This window comes from Suillus discolor, assembly GCF_016758755.1.
Source record: "Suillus discolor strain FC423 chromosome Unknown F5147scaffold_83, whole genome shotgun sequence".
In the NCBI taxonomy this organism is placed as follows: Eukaryota; Fungi; Basidiomycota; class Agaricomycetes; order Boletales; family Suillaceae; genus Suillus; species Suillus discolor.
Window position 1 is genome coordinate 133,199 of NW_024541330.1, and position 16,301 is coordinate 149,499.

A 16,301-nucleotide genomic window follows, 5' to 3' on the forward strand; every position below is an offset into this window, starting at 1 on the left:
TTGCAGGTCGCGCAGTTTGTGCTAGGACCACGCCTGATCCTTGGTGTTCGAGAATATCACACCAAGCTGGTGGCCGATTCGGACGCAGCAGCTGGTATGGCCTCAATCGCTTTCCAGGAACGCGTGCACATATCGACTGGCAGTAGTGTGTAACTATCGGTGAAGTTAATAGCTGTCTGGTGCTCTACGAAGAGCAGGGGAATTTACTTTCACTTATTCTCACTTTTGTAATGGTATTGATTTGTGTTACAAAGTAGATTCCAAGGAGACATACAAAAATTTTGTCGTAGCATTTAGTCAAGTGATCTTCTGTGTGTTCCGATAATGTCTCAATCAATGTTCTAGATGTCTCTACAGTAGCACCCGCTGCCCACCGCGCGTGCACAAACCACTGGTCTTTCTTTTCTGTGTGATGGCAATAATTCCTACGTTTGCGTGGGCGAATGGGCGTACGAGAGCCAAGTAGAGCGACAGCGCACTACTTCAGTTCCTCAGCAATCCGTCCTCGATTCATCATGCTTCTTGCCTCATTCAATATCCCATTTTTGTCTTCTCACCCGACTCACGCCAACTGGCTTACAGGAGATTCACTCAATGTATGCAGGGCAAATCGTCTCGTCGGTCAAGTGCTGTAAGCTTCCAAAAGTCGATACTGGTGACCATCCTCGTTTTCCATATGTTTTCGCGTTCCGACAGAATCCAGAACTTGAGATCATTTTGTTCCTTCTCTGCCGTTTTCTGGGCCTTCGTCGAAGGTTCAACTGACTTCACTCACATGTACTAAGGTTAGAGAGAAGGTCGCGCTTTTGAGACATATCGAGAAGCATTGGGGTCCTGTAGGCAAGTGTTTTTGTCGACTTGGTAGACTGATTCGCTACCTACTTGATGTTCGGAGCCAATCTACATATGTATTTGACGACAAAACGGAAGGAATACACTACTGATTATCATAGGTATACTGATATTCTGAGTCGAGGAGGGTGGGTCACCCTAGGGCGGCACACTATCAGGTGCGCACCTATCAGATAGACCCTCACGCGGAAGTCACATCCGCGCACCCAACCTGGTTATAGGACGTGTCGAGACCTTCTGAGACTGTGGTGAACAGGAATGAAAGAGACAAGCGGTTCAACTGGTGTGGGAACATTAAGTTTTGATGGTGACCTATTACTCAGCTTGTTGATAATCCGGGTTGTAAGATGAGATAGAGCGGTTCTGATAAAATGTGGAAGGAATGAGTCGAACGAGAGTGGTTTTGCCGAAGCAGGCGAATATACAATCACTGGTCTGCATTATGGATAGGCATTGAACCGATTCGTCGCGCTCCACCTGAGCAAGAATAATCTGCATGGAACCATGACTTCTGAGCGGGAGTCAGATCTCCGGGCAACATAGAACAAACTTTGGCTGCAGCAGAATTGAATGCGCCCAACACCATCTTTGCACATAGATGCACCTATAACTTGATTAGTTCGCTACCAACAAATGAGAGTAGCCCATACATTTGCGATCTTCTCAATGGCAGCGTCAAAAGATTTCAGGCGTTGGAGGTATGTGGTGTTGAAATCACTTACGGCAGCAAAACCTGCTGGGGCAATGCTGGCAGCGCATGTAGTGTTTTCACGTGTTCTGCATCCTCATGGGCACCCTGAAGTTCGACATGAATCGATTTAGGATCAGGAGTTTCCTGTGCGCCAGAGGGGATGTCGGGAACCTGCACGACCAACAAATTAGAGACGAAAAATAGATAAATTAATGGGAGTACCTTCAAAGCAGGTTCTCCGGATGTGCCTTGGTTGACGCAGCCACAGCTGTGATGAGATGCTTGTTGTCGGTGAATGGATGCGGTTGTGATGTGCCGCCCTGTGCGCCTCTGATATCAAGCTGACCTGAGATTACGATTTCGAGTGCTTACCTCGATATTTCGATTTAATGAAGCGTCTTTAAGTTCGGCACTCTATATCTCAGGATTGCGGTTGCGAGAACACTTGGAGTGTTTCTGAATAATATCAGTCATGTTCAAAACCAGAACACGAACAACTGAGCAACACACTCACGGAAATTTTCTTGGTGATGCATTTCGCAAATTTCCGCATGGCCCACTGGCGGATTCTACTACAGGTTGGCTCTGGTGGAATAAAACGTCAGAGGCGGCAGTAAATTTCATGAGTGTTCATCCGGCGAGTGAGCTGATGAGACGACCTACTGAACTTGGCCGCCAGGTTGCTGCAGGAGGATCTGGCCTATTATAATGGTCTTCACTCGGCGCAAGCCTTGATCGATTAGTCTGAGCGAAATAGAGGTGTAAGCAGTTGGGAAAAGGCAGGCGACCTCTGCTAGCCTTATTGTTCCTACTAACATTTTGAACCTGTGTATTCACATACCTAATAGAGCCGACGTTGGCCATTCACCCTCGCTGATAAATCCGACTTCAAAGGAGACGTTGACAATGATCCTACCACCCGCATGTCTGATACTGCTCTCCGAAAAAAGAAAAATGCGAACGCCCAAGCCACCTTCCGCCAGAGGTGAGCCATACGTTCTCGAACCCCTGCCAAGTTAATTCACATGTCTTTGAGGCGAGCAAACTACATAGCGACTCTTGAAGAGACAGGTTAGGTTATCCCTAGCTTATTCTACCTTCATAGCTCATCTTTTTTATATGTGGCAGTCACCAGTCTGGAGTCTGTCCTCCTCCAGCTTCAGGATTCATGTCGTGAAGCACGATCCGAAGCTGGGGATCTACAACAAGACAATGCGCGCCTTAGACATGAATTGCGCGAACGTGAGAGGTTCTGGAGAGCCCTTTGGCCGGCGAAGAAGACAGAAGAGGCTCCTGAATCTGACGACTTGCCCCTGCTCCCTTCACGTTTTGCTTCTCCGAGTCATCCTCAACGAACCAACATCAACAATCGTACCTCCTCGTCGCATGGTCATTATAGTGATGATATCAAGGGATATCAGACCAGCGATGAGACGTCTAATTCCCTTGGCAGCAGCTCGTATATCAGCGCGCCGACTCACTCATACGTGACTCAGTCTCCTGCACTTTCTTACACCAACGTGGAGACCGAGCAGATAACCTCCGGTGGAGCTGGGCACCATACGAACGCCCGAGTATCAAGATATGGTTCTTACTCGTATCTGATGCAACCTATCAATGGGGACGGACCATGTATTCACAACGCAGCGCAGACACTGTCTGCTAATGGTTAGTTAATACTCCTGCTACAAATCTTATGACTTATGATAGAGCTTCTAGGCTCTCCTACCATGACATCCTCTGATGTATATGCAAACTGCCATTTTGAAGAGCAGAAGACGCAACTCAATCACTTAGAAACGACCTCATATCTCTTTCCTAGTAGTGGTTCCATCTCCCCCACGTCATCCACTCCTGCATCCTCGTCTAGCATGTCCTTGACGTCTCCATTCCAACTGATGCTCCCTGCTGATGGCACGATCACGCAAGGTCGCGCAGAATTTGATTATCGCAGGTACTCCAATACCCACGGTGCTTATTTAACCTTACATGGAGGCACTGCCGATATTTCGCTTCCAAGCATGGGCAGCGATGGCGTGTGTTACAGACTTGGGCCCTGTCGTGCGAGTTCTGGGCCGAGTCCACTACTACCCTCCCTTCCTCAGCTCTCTGGAAGCAAGAACAGCTTGCATCATGAATGGGGCGGTAGCGAAGGTGGAGCCGCCTCCTATTCGAAACTCCAACCTCGTAGGAGACGTTCTCGGGAGTTGAGGTCACCTTCCCCTGGTGCACCTCCAATCCCAGGTACGCTGGCGGTTATCAAAGCTCAATATTTTGGAACGCTCCGTCGAATTCGTACCAGAACCTAAAAACTTCTGAAGGGGCGACCAAGGTTGATATGGAAGTTCTCGAGGCCAGGGGCATCAGAATGGGCGTAGTGACTGGCTCGAAGCATACTCACCTTCACCACGATGATTCTGACATCCAAACATGATGCAAATGTACTTTGCAACGATCACCAGTTCACTCATTTGATCCCTAGGGATTGTATCATTCTTCTCGTCACCAGCGGACTAGGATTATAACCACCATTATTTGTACAGCAATTTAAGTCTAAGATCCCAGTTACTTACTGTATTGCACTTACTCCACAAAGGTGTGCTGCATAGTGTCACATGTAATATGTTATCATATGAGAAATTAAATTTCTATCACAAGATCCGCACTGTGTTCATTCTGCAGAGGAGGTAATGATTTTTTTAAATCTGTTGTATAACCTGATGCTCATACGCTATGAACGTTGGTGGATTGCAGAAACAACTGAAGTTGCTTATTCCTAATGTGCGCTCGGATTATAGTTTTTCTGATGCGGGATAACGGCAGAGTTTGGAGTCGCCAAAGCTGTGGACCTCATCCCAGACGGCGGCAGCAATGTCCGAGTCACCCGGGAGAATCGACTGCAATACGTCTACCTTGCTGCTCACTACAGGCTGAGTGAGCAGATCAAGCTCTACAGCGAGGCATTCTTTGAGGGGTCTTTCTGATATGATTGACCCCAAATGGCTTCGGTACGATTTCACGACCCTCCGAGTCTCTGTGGTGATTAACATAATACGCGGCCACTCCACCAGCATTGTAGCAGGGTGAGCGGAGGAGTATCTTGGGCTCTTACCTTAATTGTGGCCTTGATACTCTGGAAACCGCGGGGCGCTATGGTATATACAGCAGGTCGTTCAACCAGTTTGAGGTCACCGAGTATTGGGATATCAAGACAAATATTCTGTAGCGTATTAGGCGCCTGGTTGACCAGAAAGCACGTCTGAGTACCGTAAATGAGTGTCACCGATAAAATAGCTCATCCAAGGAAGTATACATACCAACCATAATATCGAATCCATGCATTTTGACGTATGCCTCCACATATGTGGGGTCCGAAAAACCTAGAAGTGATGAGTACTGAAGCATGAGATGATCGTGGCACGACAAGACATACCTGTGAGCTGGGGTATGCGACCGAGGTTGTATATGAAGTCTTCCTGGACTTCAGCAGCCCCCGTTGCCTTGCCCAGGTCCTCAAAGTACTGTACAACAACATGAGTGGCGTTTAATCAACCAATAAAAAAAGCTTACATCGATGAGATCATCTGCCGATTTCTTCAAGAACTGCCTGAAAGTAAGCAAGTCATCGACTTGCACGACATGTTTCTTCGTGCTTTCCGACTCTTTCTTCTCCGCTGCCTTTTTCTGTCCACTCATCAGTAACATCACGACTTGAAGTTAACTAAGTACGTGCACCTCCTGAGCAACGAGCATCTTGGAGTATGCTGCTTTCGTGTCTTTCAAGAAGATATCGTGGACAATGGACTTTTCCTGGAACTCGCTTAGGGTGTGTATACAATTAGGAATGGACTCGTTGGAATCTTCGTTGATTGGTACCGTGGGTAAAATTCGACTGGCCCGACATGGATAATGGACATCATGATCAACATGAACTGAGTAGGCGTCAGTGAATGCCATAGAAACATTAACAGTAGTACGTACCTCAGCACGGAGAGCGTTGGCCTTTAACCAATCATCTGTAAGGTCATCAAACTGCAACGCCAGCTTCATCAATGCCGAGGCGAATACTGAACCTGTGAAAACTCGACTCCCAATATGAGGGTTGAAATCATATCATTAAGAGTTCTGAACAGATGAATGGGCACGCCACGCACCTCTCAATGGCGGCTTGGACGCAGCCTTGACAACCTCTAATCTTGCTGAGTCGGCGCTGGTGTATGCCGTCACCGTCGCATATGTCCCGTCAGCAAGCACATTTGGCCGCCCACTCCCCTCAACCTTATCCTCCTTCTTATCCTCCTCTCCACCAGCCTCATCCAATAACCGCTGCTCGCTCGCAAAAATCGGGATCTCACCAAACACTTTGCAGATGTCCTGGAATGTGGCTTGGATGTCTGACAGACTTTCGACATACTCGCCCAGAATCCAGAGGACGCCGCGGAAAGCTTTGCCAGATTTGATCTCTGAGTGAGCTTGTCGCATATGGACTGCCGGAGGTGTGGGAACTTCTCTACCACTTCACTGTGGGTGTGTTAGTGAAACAGGATGTGGGCACTAGGAGGGGGAAAACAAACCAGATGAAGGCAACGACGTCCAGCACTGAGGGATTGTTCAAGTCTCCGAGGAATTGCATCAGTGCGTGGACAACGCTGGCAGCTACCTCTGAAAACTTGACCGCTAATGCGTGGATCAGCTGGATCAGAAGCTGTCTGTACTCTGGGGCCTGTCCCAGGATTAGTCCATGGTAACATACAGGACTGTGAGACCAACCTTCTGGAATTCACGCTCCTGTGCCCGCTGTAGCTGCCTCTTAAGGAAGAGAACAACATCCTCAATGTTTTGACTCGAGGTCATGCTGAATACGATGCTCCTAGCTTTCCTTCGGACGTCCATGTCGGTGCTGATATAATGACTCAGTAGATGTTTTCAGGTAGTGATTGATCACTGTTCGTACCTTGATTGGACTATCTTTCTGTTTGTGCGTTTGTAGGCCTGTAGACTGGCAATACATATGGCATAGAACGGCCAAGGATTCACCGTGAACATCATCAGCGAGGTATTCGTCGAGAATGCAAATGCAACTGCTATAAACGCTCCTCCCGGCTTCGACGAGTGGACTCTCAGCGGTATGACAAAAGAGAAATGCGTACACGTGCATGTTCATGATATGATACATGCGCTAACGACGTGCTCAGGTGCAAATAAAAGCCGCCCGCATCAAGGAAAGCGCTTTTAGCATGGAATGCGAGGTAATTTCATTTCACGCCAAGCCCGCTCGTTCGCTGACAACGTCACCTCTCAACAGCTCTACAAATCATTAGATATCATTCACCCAGTCACAGGCGACCACACCGGCACGCTCATCCTCGCGCACGTCAAGTACATCCACGCCCGCAAAGATGTGCTCACAGACAAAGGTGTCATCGACCTCGCAAAGTTTAAGCCCATCGCGTGTTTGGGAGACATCTCATATGCCCAGGTTGGAGATGCATACAGGATCACCCGTCCATCATGGGCGCAGGAGGAGGCGAAGATACAGGAAGCATTGACGACTCGCACATCACTGTGAAATAGAATGAAGGAGCCATTTTTTGGTAAGATGTACTGGCAATGGTAATAGATAATTAATGCGTGATCGAGGATTTCCTATCCCTGAACTGGTAGACCTTCCTTACGCGCCATTTGACTTTCAAGATAGACAGCAAGTATGGGGAATTGGGACGCTGACGATACGGCACACCCATCATTGCGCCTGATTCGTAGTAGCATGAAATTATCAGTGCGAGCCGATTTATACGAACCGTCTTGGTCGAGGAAGGAAAGCCAGCACATCTCGCTCTGAAGTATGTATGGTATACGAGGGCCCTTCAATCTTCTTCAACACGACGCCTATCTTCAAAACTGCGACAGGGTGTATACCTTCTCCGTGATCTTTGAATGGTCAGACGGGCATGGAGCTTGGGATAAAAAGCCCCGTTTTACTAGAAGCTGAGGTGGGCTTGGTAGAGGAATCTAATACTGAATTAACTTGCCTCGAGACGCCCAGGACATGAGGCTGTTATCATAAGCATCTTGAAGATGTCAATGCAAGCGCCTGGACATATCCAACTGACGTCGCCACAGCTTTCCGTATGTAACCCAAAGAGTTCTTCCAACCTCTGTAGCGAGGATTTGCATGCTTTAGGTGTTGATGTGGAGGAAGACGAAGAAGGAAATCAATGCTAACTTACGTTGATTTCACCTTATTCTCTCAAGCGCCCTTCTGCAACCCGGCCTTTCGTGAGATGAGATGACGAGGGGGTCGGGAGTCAGCGGCAAAGTACATACAGAAAAGTACCTTTGATAGCGGCACTTGTGAAGTACCCTCCAGCAGAGTGCCCTTTTGTAGAGGCCACTCTCTAAGACCATCTCATCAAAAGCTCATAAGCTCAGCTGAAGATATGTCTTTCGTGGACAATATTAAGTCGTCAAAACAGAGTGCGGGAGGGTAGCGACGGTTCGCCAACCTGACAGCTGCCTCGTGAGATGCGGAAGCAATCAGATGGTGGCATGGATGACATCACCGACCTGCTTCCAAGTCAATGGATTCCATCGTGGTTCCTGTATTATGGGATCATATTCACCTGAGGAGATGAATGGGGTCCATGTCTTACTAGGGTGTCTAAGGAAACACAAGGCAAGTCAATGGGGTGAAGCAATATAGAAACGCACGATATACGCACCTCTGCAGCCTAAAGAAAGACACCCACAATCCCTCCAAAATCTACGTCGGCCGTGCACCACATCGTCAGCATCCAGTAAGATGTCGAAGCTCGTTTCAAATACCGCACTCCGTTGGGTCGTTGAAGATCATGAGAGCGGTGCAACCGCAGTCGCAGGTTTTCCGGATAGATAACGTATGATGACAAGCTCGTATGATAAGACGCTTCGGTCGTGGGATTTGAAGACAGGTGTTGTGTTGAAAAATATGGAGGGGCATCGCAGCGAGATGCAGCCATTAACACTGGCGATGGTGAGGAGATTCCGAGGCTGTACCACGAAATATGGTTGCATCTTGTGCACACAAGGACCTTGGGAGTCTGTTGGATGGAGAAGTGATATTGCAGTAAGCTATATACGTGCGTTCGAAGGAGTAACATGTTGATAAGCTGGAGTATCTGCTAGATACGAAAAACAACGGTATTCATGCAGGATAGACACTCAGATTCGAGCGCTGGAAAGCACGGACTGCTCGACTTGATGCGATGGGATACATTCTGGAAGTTGCGAAGACAAGAGTCGGACGCATGTATGCACTGCAGATGTGCATACCGTCGAGGACAGCGGGTATGACAATAGGGTGGGTGCATTACGGTGATGGAGGCGTGGGCACAAACAGCCTTAGATCATCTATTGAAATGAGGCAAGCTGTGAAGCACCATAAAACGCACCATACACCCTCTGCAGCTTGAAGAAAGACATAATCTCTCCAAAGTTTACCCTCGTCCGTATTCCATACCGTCAATATCCAGCAAAATGTCGGAGTTCATTACAATCACCACTCCAATGGAACAGTGCTGGCCACTGGTTCATATTACGAAAAAACGACGAAACTGTGGAATACCAAAACCTGCGAGTTATACAAGGAGATCCGATTAAGTGTCAATTTGTCAACTGCGTACGGTATTCACCATAGTGTTGTTGGCAAAACAGCCGAGTTTTGCCAACTGGTTGTGCCAGACCGGTTGTGCCCGGTGATCGGCAAAACTCATGCAAAACAGGGGTGGCACAACTTGGCAAAACTCGCAGAGATGTAACTTAAATCTGATAAAATATACCTTAAAATTCAATAGAACATCATCCCTAAAGCAATATGTTCCATGGTGGAGGACACCCACTTGCATCATTGATGAATATGGACAATTTCGAGCGCCTAGAACTCAAGGTTACACTTGGCATTCAAGTTGCAAAGTGCTGAAATGACTGGGATATAATGATAGCGAAAACACTTTCTGATAACCTGCAGCCCTACATGAAATTCACATACTCAAGGCCTTTACTGTGATGATTCTCTCAATTCCAGAGTCATGCAGGCAAAGTAGAGCGCACATTCTCTGATCACATAGCCTACACACTTGAGAGGTTGGCATTGCTGTTGAGAGTGCACAGGATCTTGAAGTACTTTTGTGTGGGCTCCGCTCTTGACCAAACCTTGTGACACAGATGACATCCTGCCACAGACTGAAGAAGTTTGGAACATTAACGAAGTTGAAGTGCTGGAGGAAAATGCCTTTGATTTCGATGATTGATGTCTTCATTAGGAATGTCATACACATATATAGCCTAGAGTTTCGCCACCTGGCAAAACAACCAGTTTTGCCAGTTTTGCCGGTTGCAACCGGCAAAACTGACCCCAAGTAGTTTTGCCCCCCACACTAATTCACCATCGACCAAAATATTCAAATTTACAATTCAGGCACCAGGAAACACGTCACATGGCCCCATCCTTCGAGGGTCACAAATTATTGAACTCGTCACTTGCATGGACGCCCGATGCTGCACGTGCCTTCTCACAGGCGGTAATAGGGTAGTCGATTGATCTTGATCAGCCAGCCAACAAGCCGGTCAGCAACCACTTCATTGGAATGACTTCACGTAGTATAATGAGCTGCATTTCTCATTCGAGCCGTTCTCTCGTACCACCATGATTGCCCAGCAGGATGATGAGGAGACACCTCTTCCATGGGATCAATTTTGGATTCTACTGCTCTTGGAGATGCCAGATTTTCTTTTTTCTGGGACCCTTGCCCCGTTTATTCCTCAAGTGAGTATATTCCCTTCGTTGGACTTATATCTGATCACAACTGGAACTTTGTCAAGCTCATTAGAGACATCGGAGTCACTCACGGAGATGAATCCCAGGTTGGTCGCTATGTCGGCATCCTTGTAAGCATGTCTTCATCATTTTTGTCCTTTCCTCCGTTCATGATACTATTCTCTCCAGCAATCATCGTACTATGCAGCTCATGGCCTAACCATTTTTCATTGGAGCCAACTGTCTGACCACATGGGGAGGAAGCCTGTAATACTGACAGCTCTATCAGCAATTGTTATTTCGATGTTTTCATTTGGGCTGTCGAAGACATTCTTTGGTCTGGTGGTAAGGTCAGTCTTCAGTTAAATATCAAATAGTAGTTGTGATCGTTAATTACTTGACCACAGTCGTGTTGTCTGTGGAGCATTTGATCCGAGCGATAGTATGATCAAGAGCATGCTGATGGACATCACTGACACAACCAATATGCCCAAGGCATACAGTTATATGCCAATTCCGGTGATGATCGCAACCACATAGTGATGTGCAGGGCCAGGGCTCAGGCCCGCAGGCCCACATGGCCCAGCCCTATAGAAGCCCAGCCCAGCCCAGCCCTATGAGTGGGCTGACGAGGGCCATGGGCTGGGCCCACAACATCTGCAGGCCCATACCCAGGGCTCAGGCCCGGGCCTGTAACTTACTTTCTCGGTTCGTGCCGACAGTATTGCGACAGCATCTATACAGTTAATATACGTATTTCAAATGCAGAAACCTTCCATTGACTCGGACCATACAAACCCATTGCAGTCAGAAATATGCCGGCAACAAATCAAACTGACCAAGAGCCACCATTGCGTTCTAAACGCGCACCTGCTCCCTCGAAGAAATTAACCGATGCGTCTAACACCGCTACTCCCAAAATCAGTGCACACTCTGAAGCTGTTGCCCTCAAACGAGCCGAGGATGCCAAGCGTGCATCTGAGCAATACCAGCAATGTCTACCACTACCTCCCGCAGCGGCAGAAACTTCTCACGTTCTACCACCTGGCATCAAAAGATCTCGAGATGTATCTGAGGCCGATTTGAGCTACCACTCTTCCAGTGGTGAAGACGACAATGACAGCTCGATGGCTCCGAAAAGGCCAAAGAGTATGTTGGTTTACAAATACTTATCCATGTATGTCACTCAACCTCACTTTGTGCAGAGAAGAAGTCTCGAAATGCAGCTAGTACTACCATCTTGTCTGAATCAGACTCGGAACACACTGGCTCTGGCGGTCCTTCATTGTCTACCACTACAAAGGCACCAAAGAAGAAAAACAAAGGTGCGATTTCAAACCTCATTACTGTAACTCACTCATGCAACCAAAAAATATGCAGATGCAGTTGATGACAGTGGCTTCCTTGCTGATATCGACGTCACGAGCCTTTCAAATGGCAATGACAAGCCGAGGCACGAGAATAGAGGTCAAGATGTTGATAAATTTTTCAGTGCCAAGTACTCTGAAAATGGTATTGATGGAAAGCCTCGCACTTACCGTGACTGTAAGCTATGCTCGTAAGTCTGAATCAACTTTGATGGTAGCATCGCGTCACTACTGATACACCACCACCCATACTAGCCAAAAAGGTCCGCGTAAACGATTTGTGAAGGACTTATCAACCTGTCGCCGTCACCTCGAAAAGGATCATGAGGTGTGTAGTATATTTGAGTGTGTAAAATTGCTCAATGTACATTCTAGCTTACATATAACAAATGGGCGGGCGAAAATTCGTTTGATTCAATGCTTCCGAAAGCCATTGCTAAGCGCAGAAATGACACGCTAAAGGCCAGTGCAAGTCAAACTGGTCTCGACAACCATCTACATGAGCGTCCGAAAGCTGAACGTATCTTGCCATACTCCGATAAGCTGTTCCGAGAGGCAGCAACTGAGTGGCTCATTGCCACAGATCAGGTCCGTCATTTAACTTATGCATACTTCGAACATGTTGTCTGAGCCACAGCAATTAGCCAATACAAGCACTCGACCATCCTAACTTCCATAAATTGGTTGACATGGCCTCGAGGGCCACAAATGGCGTCAAAATTCCAGATCGTAAAGTAACGCGGGCCGAGATCATTGCTATGTTTCAAAAACAGATGAAACACCTTCGTGAACGGCTGAATGTAGGCTTCATGCTTTTATTTAATATATATATACATTGTGATCACTATTTCCAGAGTAACGCTGTGAAAGGCGAGGTTAGCAATACGTGCGACGCATGGCAAGCCTCCAATATTGATGGGTACTTTGCCGTCTCTGGCCACTGGATCGAAGAGCTATCACCCGGCGTATGGGAGCTTGAAAGTGCACTATTCGGCTTTACAGTCCTCAATAACTCCCATAACGGACAACGCCTCGGTCAGGTCCTTTTCAAGATTGTTGATCGACTCGACATCTCACACAAGGTAGGGTTTAATTCTGTTGAGAGTCCTCATGTTCTCATATCATGTTTAGATTGGACACATTACCTGCGATAACGCAACAAATAACGACTCAATGATGGATGAATTCTCGGAACAGATTATGAAGAAGACGGGGAAGGAATTTGATGCGAAGGGACGCCGCATCCGGTATGTAGTCCATCAATTAATCTAGGGTGTATTAGTTTGATGCTTTGCCCAGGTGTCTTGCCCACGTTATCAATCTCGCAACACAGGCACTCATCAAGACTCATACGAAATCAAAATACTATAACCCTGCAAGCCCCGAAGAGCATGTGCCGAGTACTATGGGGCGTGATCGAGACGAAGTTGGGCTCATTCGAGCAATCTCTGTGAAGGTATATATAATTTGATTGATTCATAACTACTAACTAAACTGAATGAACAGGAACGATCATCAGCACAACGGAAACAACTTTTTAAGGACATCCAGATCCGAGAGGGTGTTGAACGCCCCCTTCAGCTGCTACTCGATATGCCTGTTCGATGGTCATCAACATTTACGATGCTAGAGCGCGCAGAAACACAACGACAGGTAAGTAATGTTAGCAGTGCCATATTTAATCCTATAACGTGTGGCATACAGTATATCAATACCTTTATCTATGAAATGGGCCTGAAGGAGCCGAACTTGGACAAGCGGAAGAAGATTGGCGAGTTAGAGCTACGGAATGATGAATGGGATGGCGTCAAACTGTTTCTCGATCTCCTCGCTGTATGTATTCTCATTTCTCATCATCTGGCTTGCTTTTCCGGTGTGATATTCACATCTTATTTAAAGCACGCAGATCACGCGCAACAAGCCTTTTCATCTGACCGACACCCGAGTCTACACCTTGCCATTCCAGCACTAGAAGCACTACATAAAGCATGGAATTCGAGACTTGCAAGACTGAAGTACGGCCACTTCAAACGACCCCTTCAAGCTGCAATAGACAAGATCACGGTTTACTATGAGAAGACTGGTGGCTCCGATGCTTATATCATAGCGATGTGTGAGTTATAACTTATTGTTTTTAGTCCTACCCAGTAATGTCTGATTGAATTGATGAACAGTACTTGATCCGAATGAGAAGATGAACCACTTCAAGAAGTATTGGGACGAGGGTCTGCAACACGAGGCTCGCGAGAATGCAGAACATATTGTAAGTTTTTAAATTATCATTGTGACAATTATTTGACACCATATGATCAGTTTCAGAAGTATTATGTGCACATTCACGGTGACGCTGAGCACCATGCTCCCATAAGGAAAGGTCGTGGATCTGGCAGCAAAGTTACTCGGCTTCTGCGGGAACTTAGTGACAATGACACGGAAGATGACGACGATGACATTTCAGCTCCATCACAGGCATCAGCATCGTCAATTGACCCACGGAAACCTTGGCTACAAGACTTCAACTACTATGTGAATATGTTTGACCAGCTTGCCGAAAACCAAACCATTGTTCAGTGGTGGGGGGTATGTATTCTTTGACGAATTCACTCAATGAAGATACTGAATCTATTGAAAGTTAAATGCAACGAGGTATGGGCCAGTTTGGACGGCTATTGCTCGCGACTTCTTAGGAATCATGGCCTCATCGGTCTCGAGCGAGCGTGCATTTTCTTCAGCTGCGCTAACAATTACAAAGCGCCGCAACCGTCTCAAAGGTGATGTTGTAGAGGCACTACAGGTAATGAAATGCCTTCTTCGTCATGACCTGGTCTTCCGCGAGTCAGGACCTTCGTCATTGACTGAAGATCCTGCAGATGAGGAGGATGAATTACTTGATGGGTGTACAGAGAACTCTGGTGAAGATAGTATGGTATGACTGGGAGTCTAGAATGATGTTACGAGTCCATGTTTCATTGTCACACAATGCTATCTGTACTGTAGGACATGTTCACTTATTTTACAATTTCAGGCCCGGGCTTCAGCCCAAGCCCAGCCCAGCCCAAGCCCAAGCCCGATGTCAGGGCTGGGCCAAAATGTTAGGAAGCCCATACCCGCTCAAGCCCAGGCCCAAGCCCAGCCCGCACAACACTACAACCACAGTTGGGTAGGCATCCAGTACATTTTATCTCGCACTGAGGTTCACAGTATCTACTAGACCACTCATTGGGGGATCACTCTCCCGACCAGCAGACAGATTCCCTGATATCTTCGGGCGATCAGAACTTCTGAAAACCTACCCATATCTCCTGCCGTGCTCTATCTCAGCATTTTTTAAATCGACAATTTGGCTAGTCACGTATATCCGTCTTAAAGAGGTGAGTGCCTGAAAGCCTATCTTTGGATCACACTAAGTGTGGTTACAAGAGCATTTCTACCACTGGCAAAACACCACTCTGGGAGCTAATTAAAGGAGGATTCATCGGACAATCATACCCGAAGCCTCGCCAGCCGTCGAGCAACGTCATAGTTGATCCGGGGAGTCCTAAAGAAGTCCAATCAAAGCCGCTTCCACTGCGCGCCTTGCTAACCTCGAAAGTGTTGAGCGTGACAGCTAGTTATGCCACCACAGGCCTGTTTCAAATGGGGTTTGGTTCGGTCTTACCTGTTTTCTATGCCACACCGATTGAACTTGGTGGTCTTTCCCTTGACCCTCCTCACATCGGTGCTTTACTTGCAGCATCAAGTATCATACAAGGCATATTCCAGATACCTTTCTACGCTCGTTTACATGATCGCTTCAGTGCAAGAGCTATCCACATCACCGGCGTTAGCTCCAGCATACCCATGGTCATTTTATATCCGGCGACCAATGCTCTGGCTCGAGTCTATGGAATAGGCATGGCTGTGTGGCTGTGTGTTGCTGTTCAGCTTATGCTGAAAATTAACTTGATCATGTGCTTCCGTATGTCAATCCAGCACTTCCTGTGTTTTGTTAACTGAGAAGAATTCATAGCCTGCATAATATCATTCATCAGAGCAGCTGCTCCCAATCGCACCTCGATCGGAGCAACCAATGGAATTGCCCAGGTGGCTGTCACAGTAGGAAGGATCGTTGGCCCGGCGTCTGCGGCTTCGGTCTTCTCTTACTCATTGCAGGAGGGGCATGATGCGTGGTCGGTATACTACTTCTTGACTGCAATTGCATTTCTCGCTATAGGTACTGCTTTATTGCTTCCCCGTGATCCTAGTATATGGGAAGATTTCCAATAGTGTTATCGCGAATGACCGTGTACATTATGATCTAGTGTAGGAGGCAGAACTAACAAAATTCTACTAACCAATACCCTTGCAAGTTCCTTGGGATGATCTTGCATCGCAGACGCAACACGGCTAATTTTCCAACATATGCGTTGCAACTGATGTCCAATCGTTTAACGTCGCTTTTTGTTATACAATGGCCCGCTGGACATCCCAGGATCCTCATTCGCCATTTTCCTTGTATGTAGCCATGACTTACTGCCAAATCCCCAGATTCTCGAAACCCAGAGATCATGGTCATTTTCATTGCTCACGTGAGATCTTCACCTTTACGCTGATACTA

At 47.2% G+C, this 16,301-nt stretch overlaps 5 protein-coding genes across 5 annotated transcripts; 4 read left to right on the top strand and 1 right to left on the bottom strand.

Moving 5' to 3' along the window:
* Window positions 1-2,466: 2,466 nt before the first annotated feature.
* On the top strand, window positions 2,467-4,159 carry F5147DRAFT_720601 (uncharacterized protein; the record flags this gene model as incomplete). The annotated part of the gene is given in 5 exon segments (XM_041438823.1): window positions 2,467-2,528; window positions 2,580-2,614; window positions 2,672-3,211; window positions 3,263-4,087; window positions 4,099-4,159. 4 exon segments carry the CDS (start codon window positions 2,467-2,469, stop codon window positions 3,850-3,852), a joined length of 1,227 nt encoding a protein of 408 aa, XP_041287303.1. The 3' UTR covers window positions 3,853-4,087; window positions 4,099-4,159.
* A 176-nt stretch (window positions 4,160-4,335) lies between these two features.
* F5147DRAFT_820909 (coatomer beta C-terminal region-domain-containing protein) lies at window positions 4,336-6,843 on the bottom strand (the record flags this gene model as incomplete). Its single annotated transcript, XM_041443688.1, has 12 exons — window positions 6,498-6,843; window positions 6,314-6,443; window positions 6,118-6,266; window positions 5,698-6,059; window positions 5,525-5,616; window positions 5,420-5,475; window positions 5,273-5,363; window positions 5,114-5,227; window positions 4,977-5,064; window positions 4,865-4,923; window positions 4,656-4,802; window positions 4,336-4,473 (listed from the first exon to the last, which is right to left on the bottom strand). Exons 1-12 carry the CDS (start codon window positions 6,590-6,592, stop codon window positions 4,336-4,338), a joined length of 1,521 nt encoding a protein of 506 aa, XP_041287304.1. The 5' UTR covers window positions 6,593-6,843.
* F5147DRAFT_820911 (uncharacterized protein) lies at window positions 6,562-7,112 on the top strand (the record flags this gene model as incomplete). Its single annotated transcript, XM_041443689.1, has 1 exon — window positions 6,562-7,112. The coding sequence occupies exon 1, from the start codon at window positions 6,786-6,788 to the stop codon at window positions 7,110-7,112; it is 327 nt and encodes a 108-aa protein (XP_041287305.1). The 5' UTR covers window positions 6,562-6,785.
* A 3,114-nt stretch (window positions 7,113-10,226) lies between these two features.
* On the top strand, window positions 10,227-10,877 carry F5147DRAFT_779267 (major facilitator superfamily domain-containing protein; the record flags this gene model as incomplete). The annotated part of the gene is made up of 4 exons (XM_041442268.1): window positions 10,227-10,346; window positions 10,403-10,468; window positions 10,527-10,687; window positions 10,745-10,877. 4 exons carry the CDS (start codon window positions 10,227-10,229, stop codon window positions 10,875-10,877), a joined length of 480 nt encoding a protein of 159 aa, XP_041287306.1.
* Window positions 10,878-11,984: 1,107 nt separating this feature from the next.
* F5147DRAFT_557388 (uncharacterized protein) lies at window positions 11,985-12,513 on the top strand (the record flags this gene model as incomplete). The annotated part of the gene is made up of 3 exons (XM_041430525.1): window positions 11,985-12,032; window positions 12,080-12,292; window positions 12,349-12,513. Coding segments are annotated over 3 exons (426 nt in total), but the record flags the coding sequence as incomplete, so codon positions are not given.
* Between the last annotated feature and the right edge of the window lie 3,788 nt (window positions 12,514-16,301).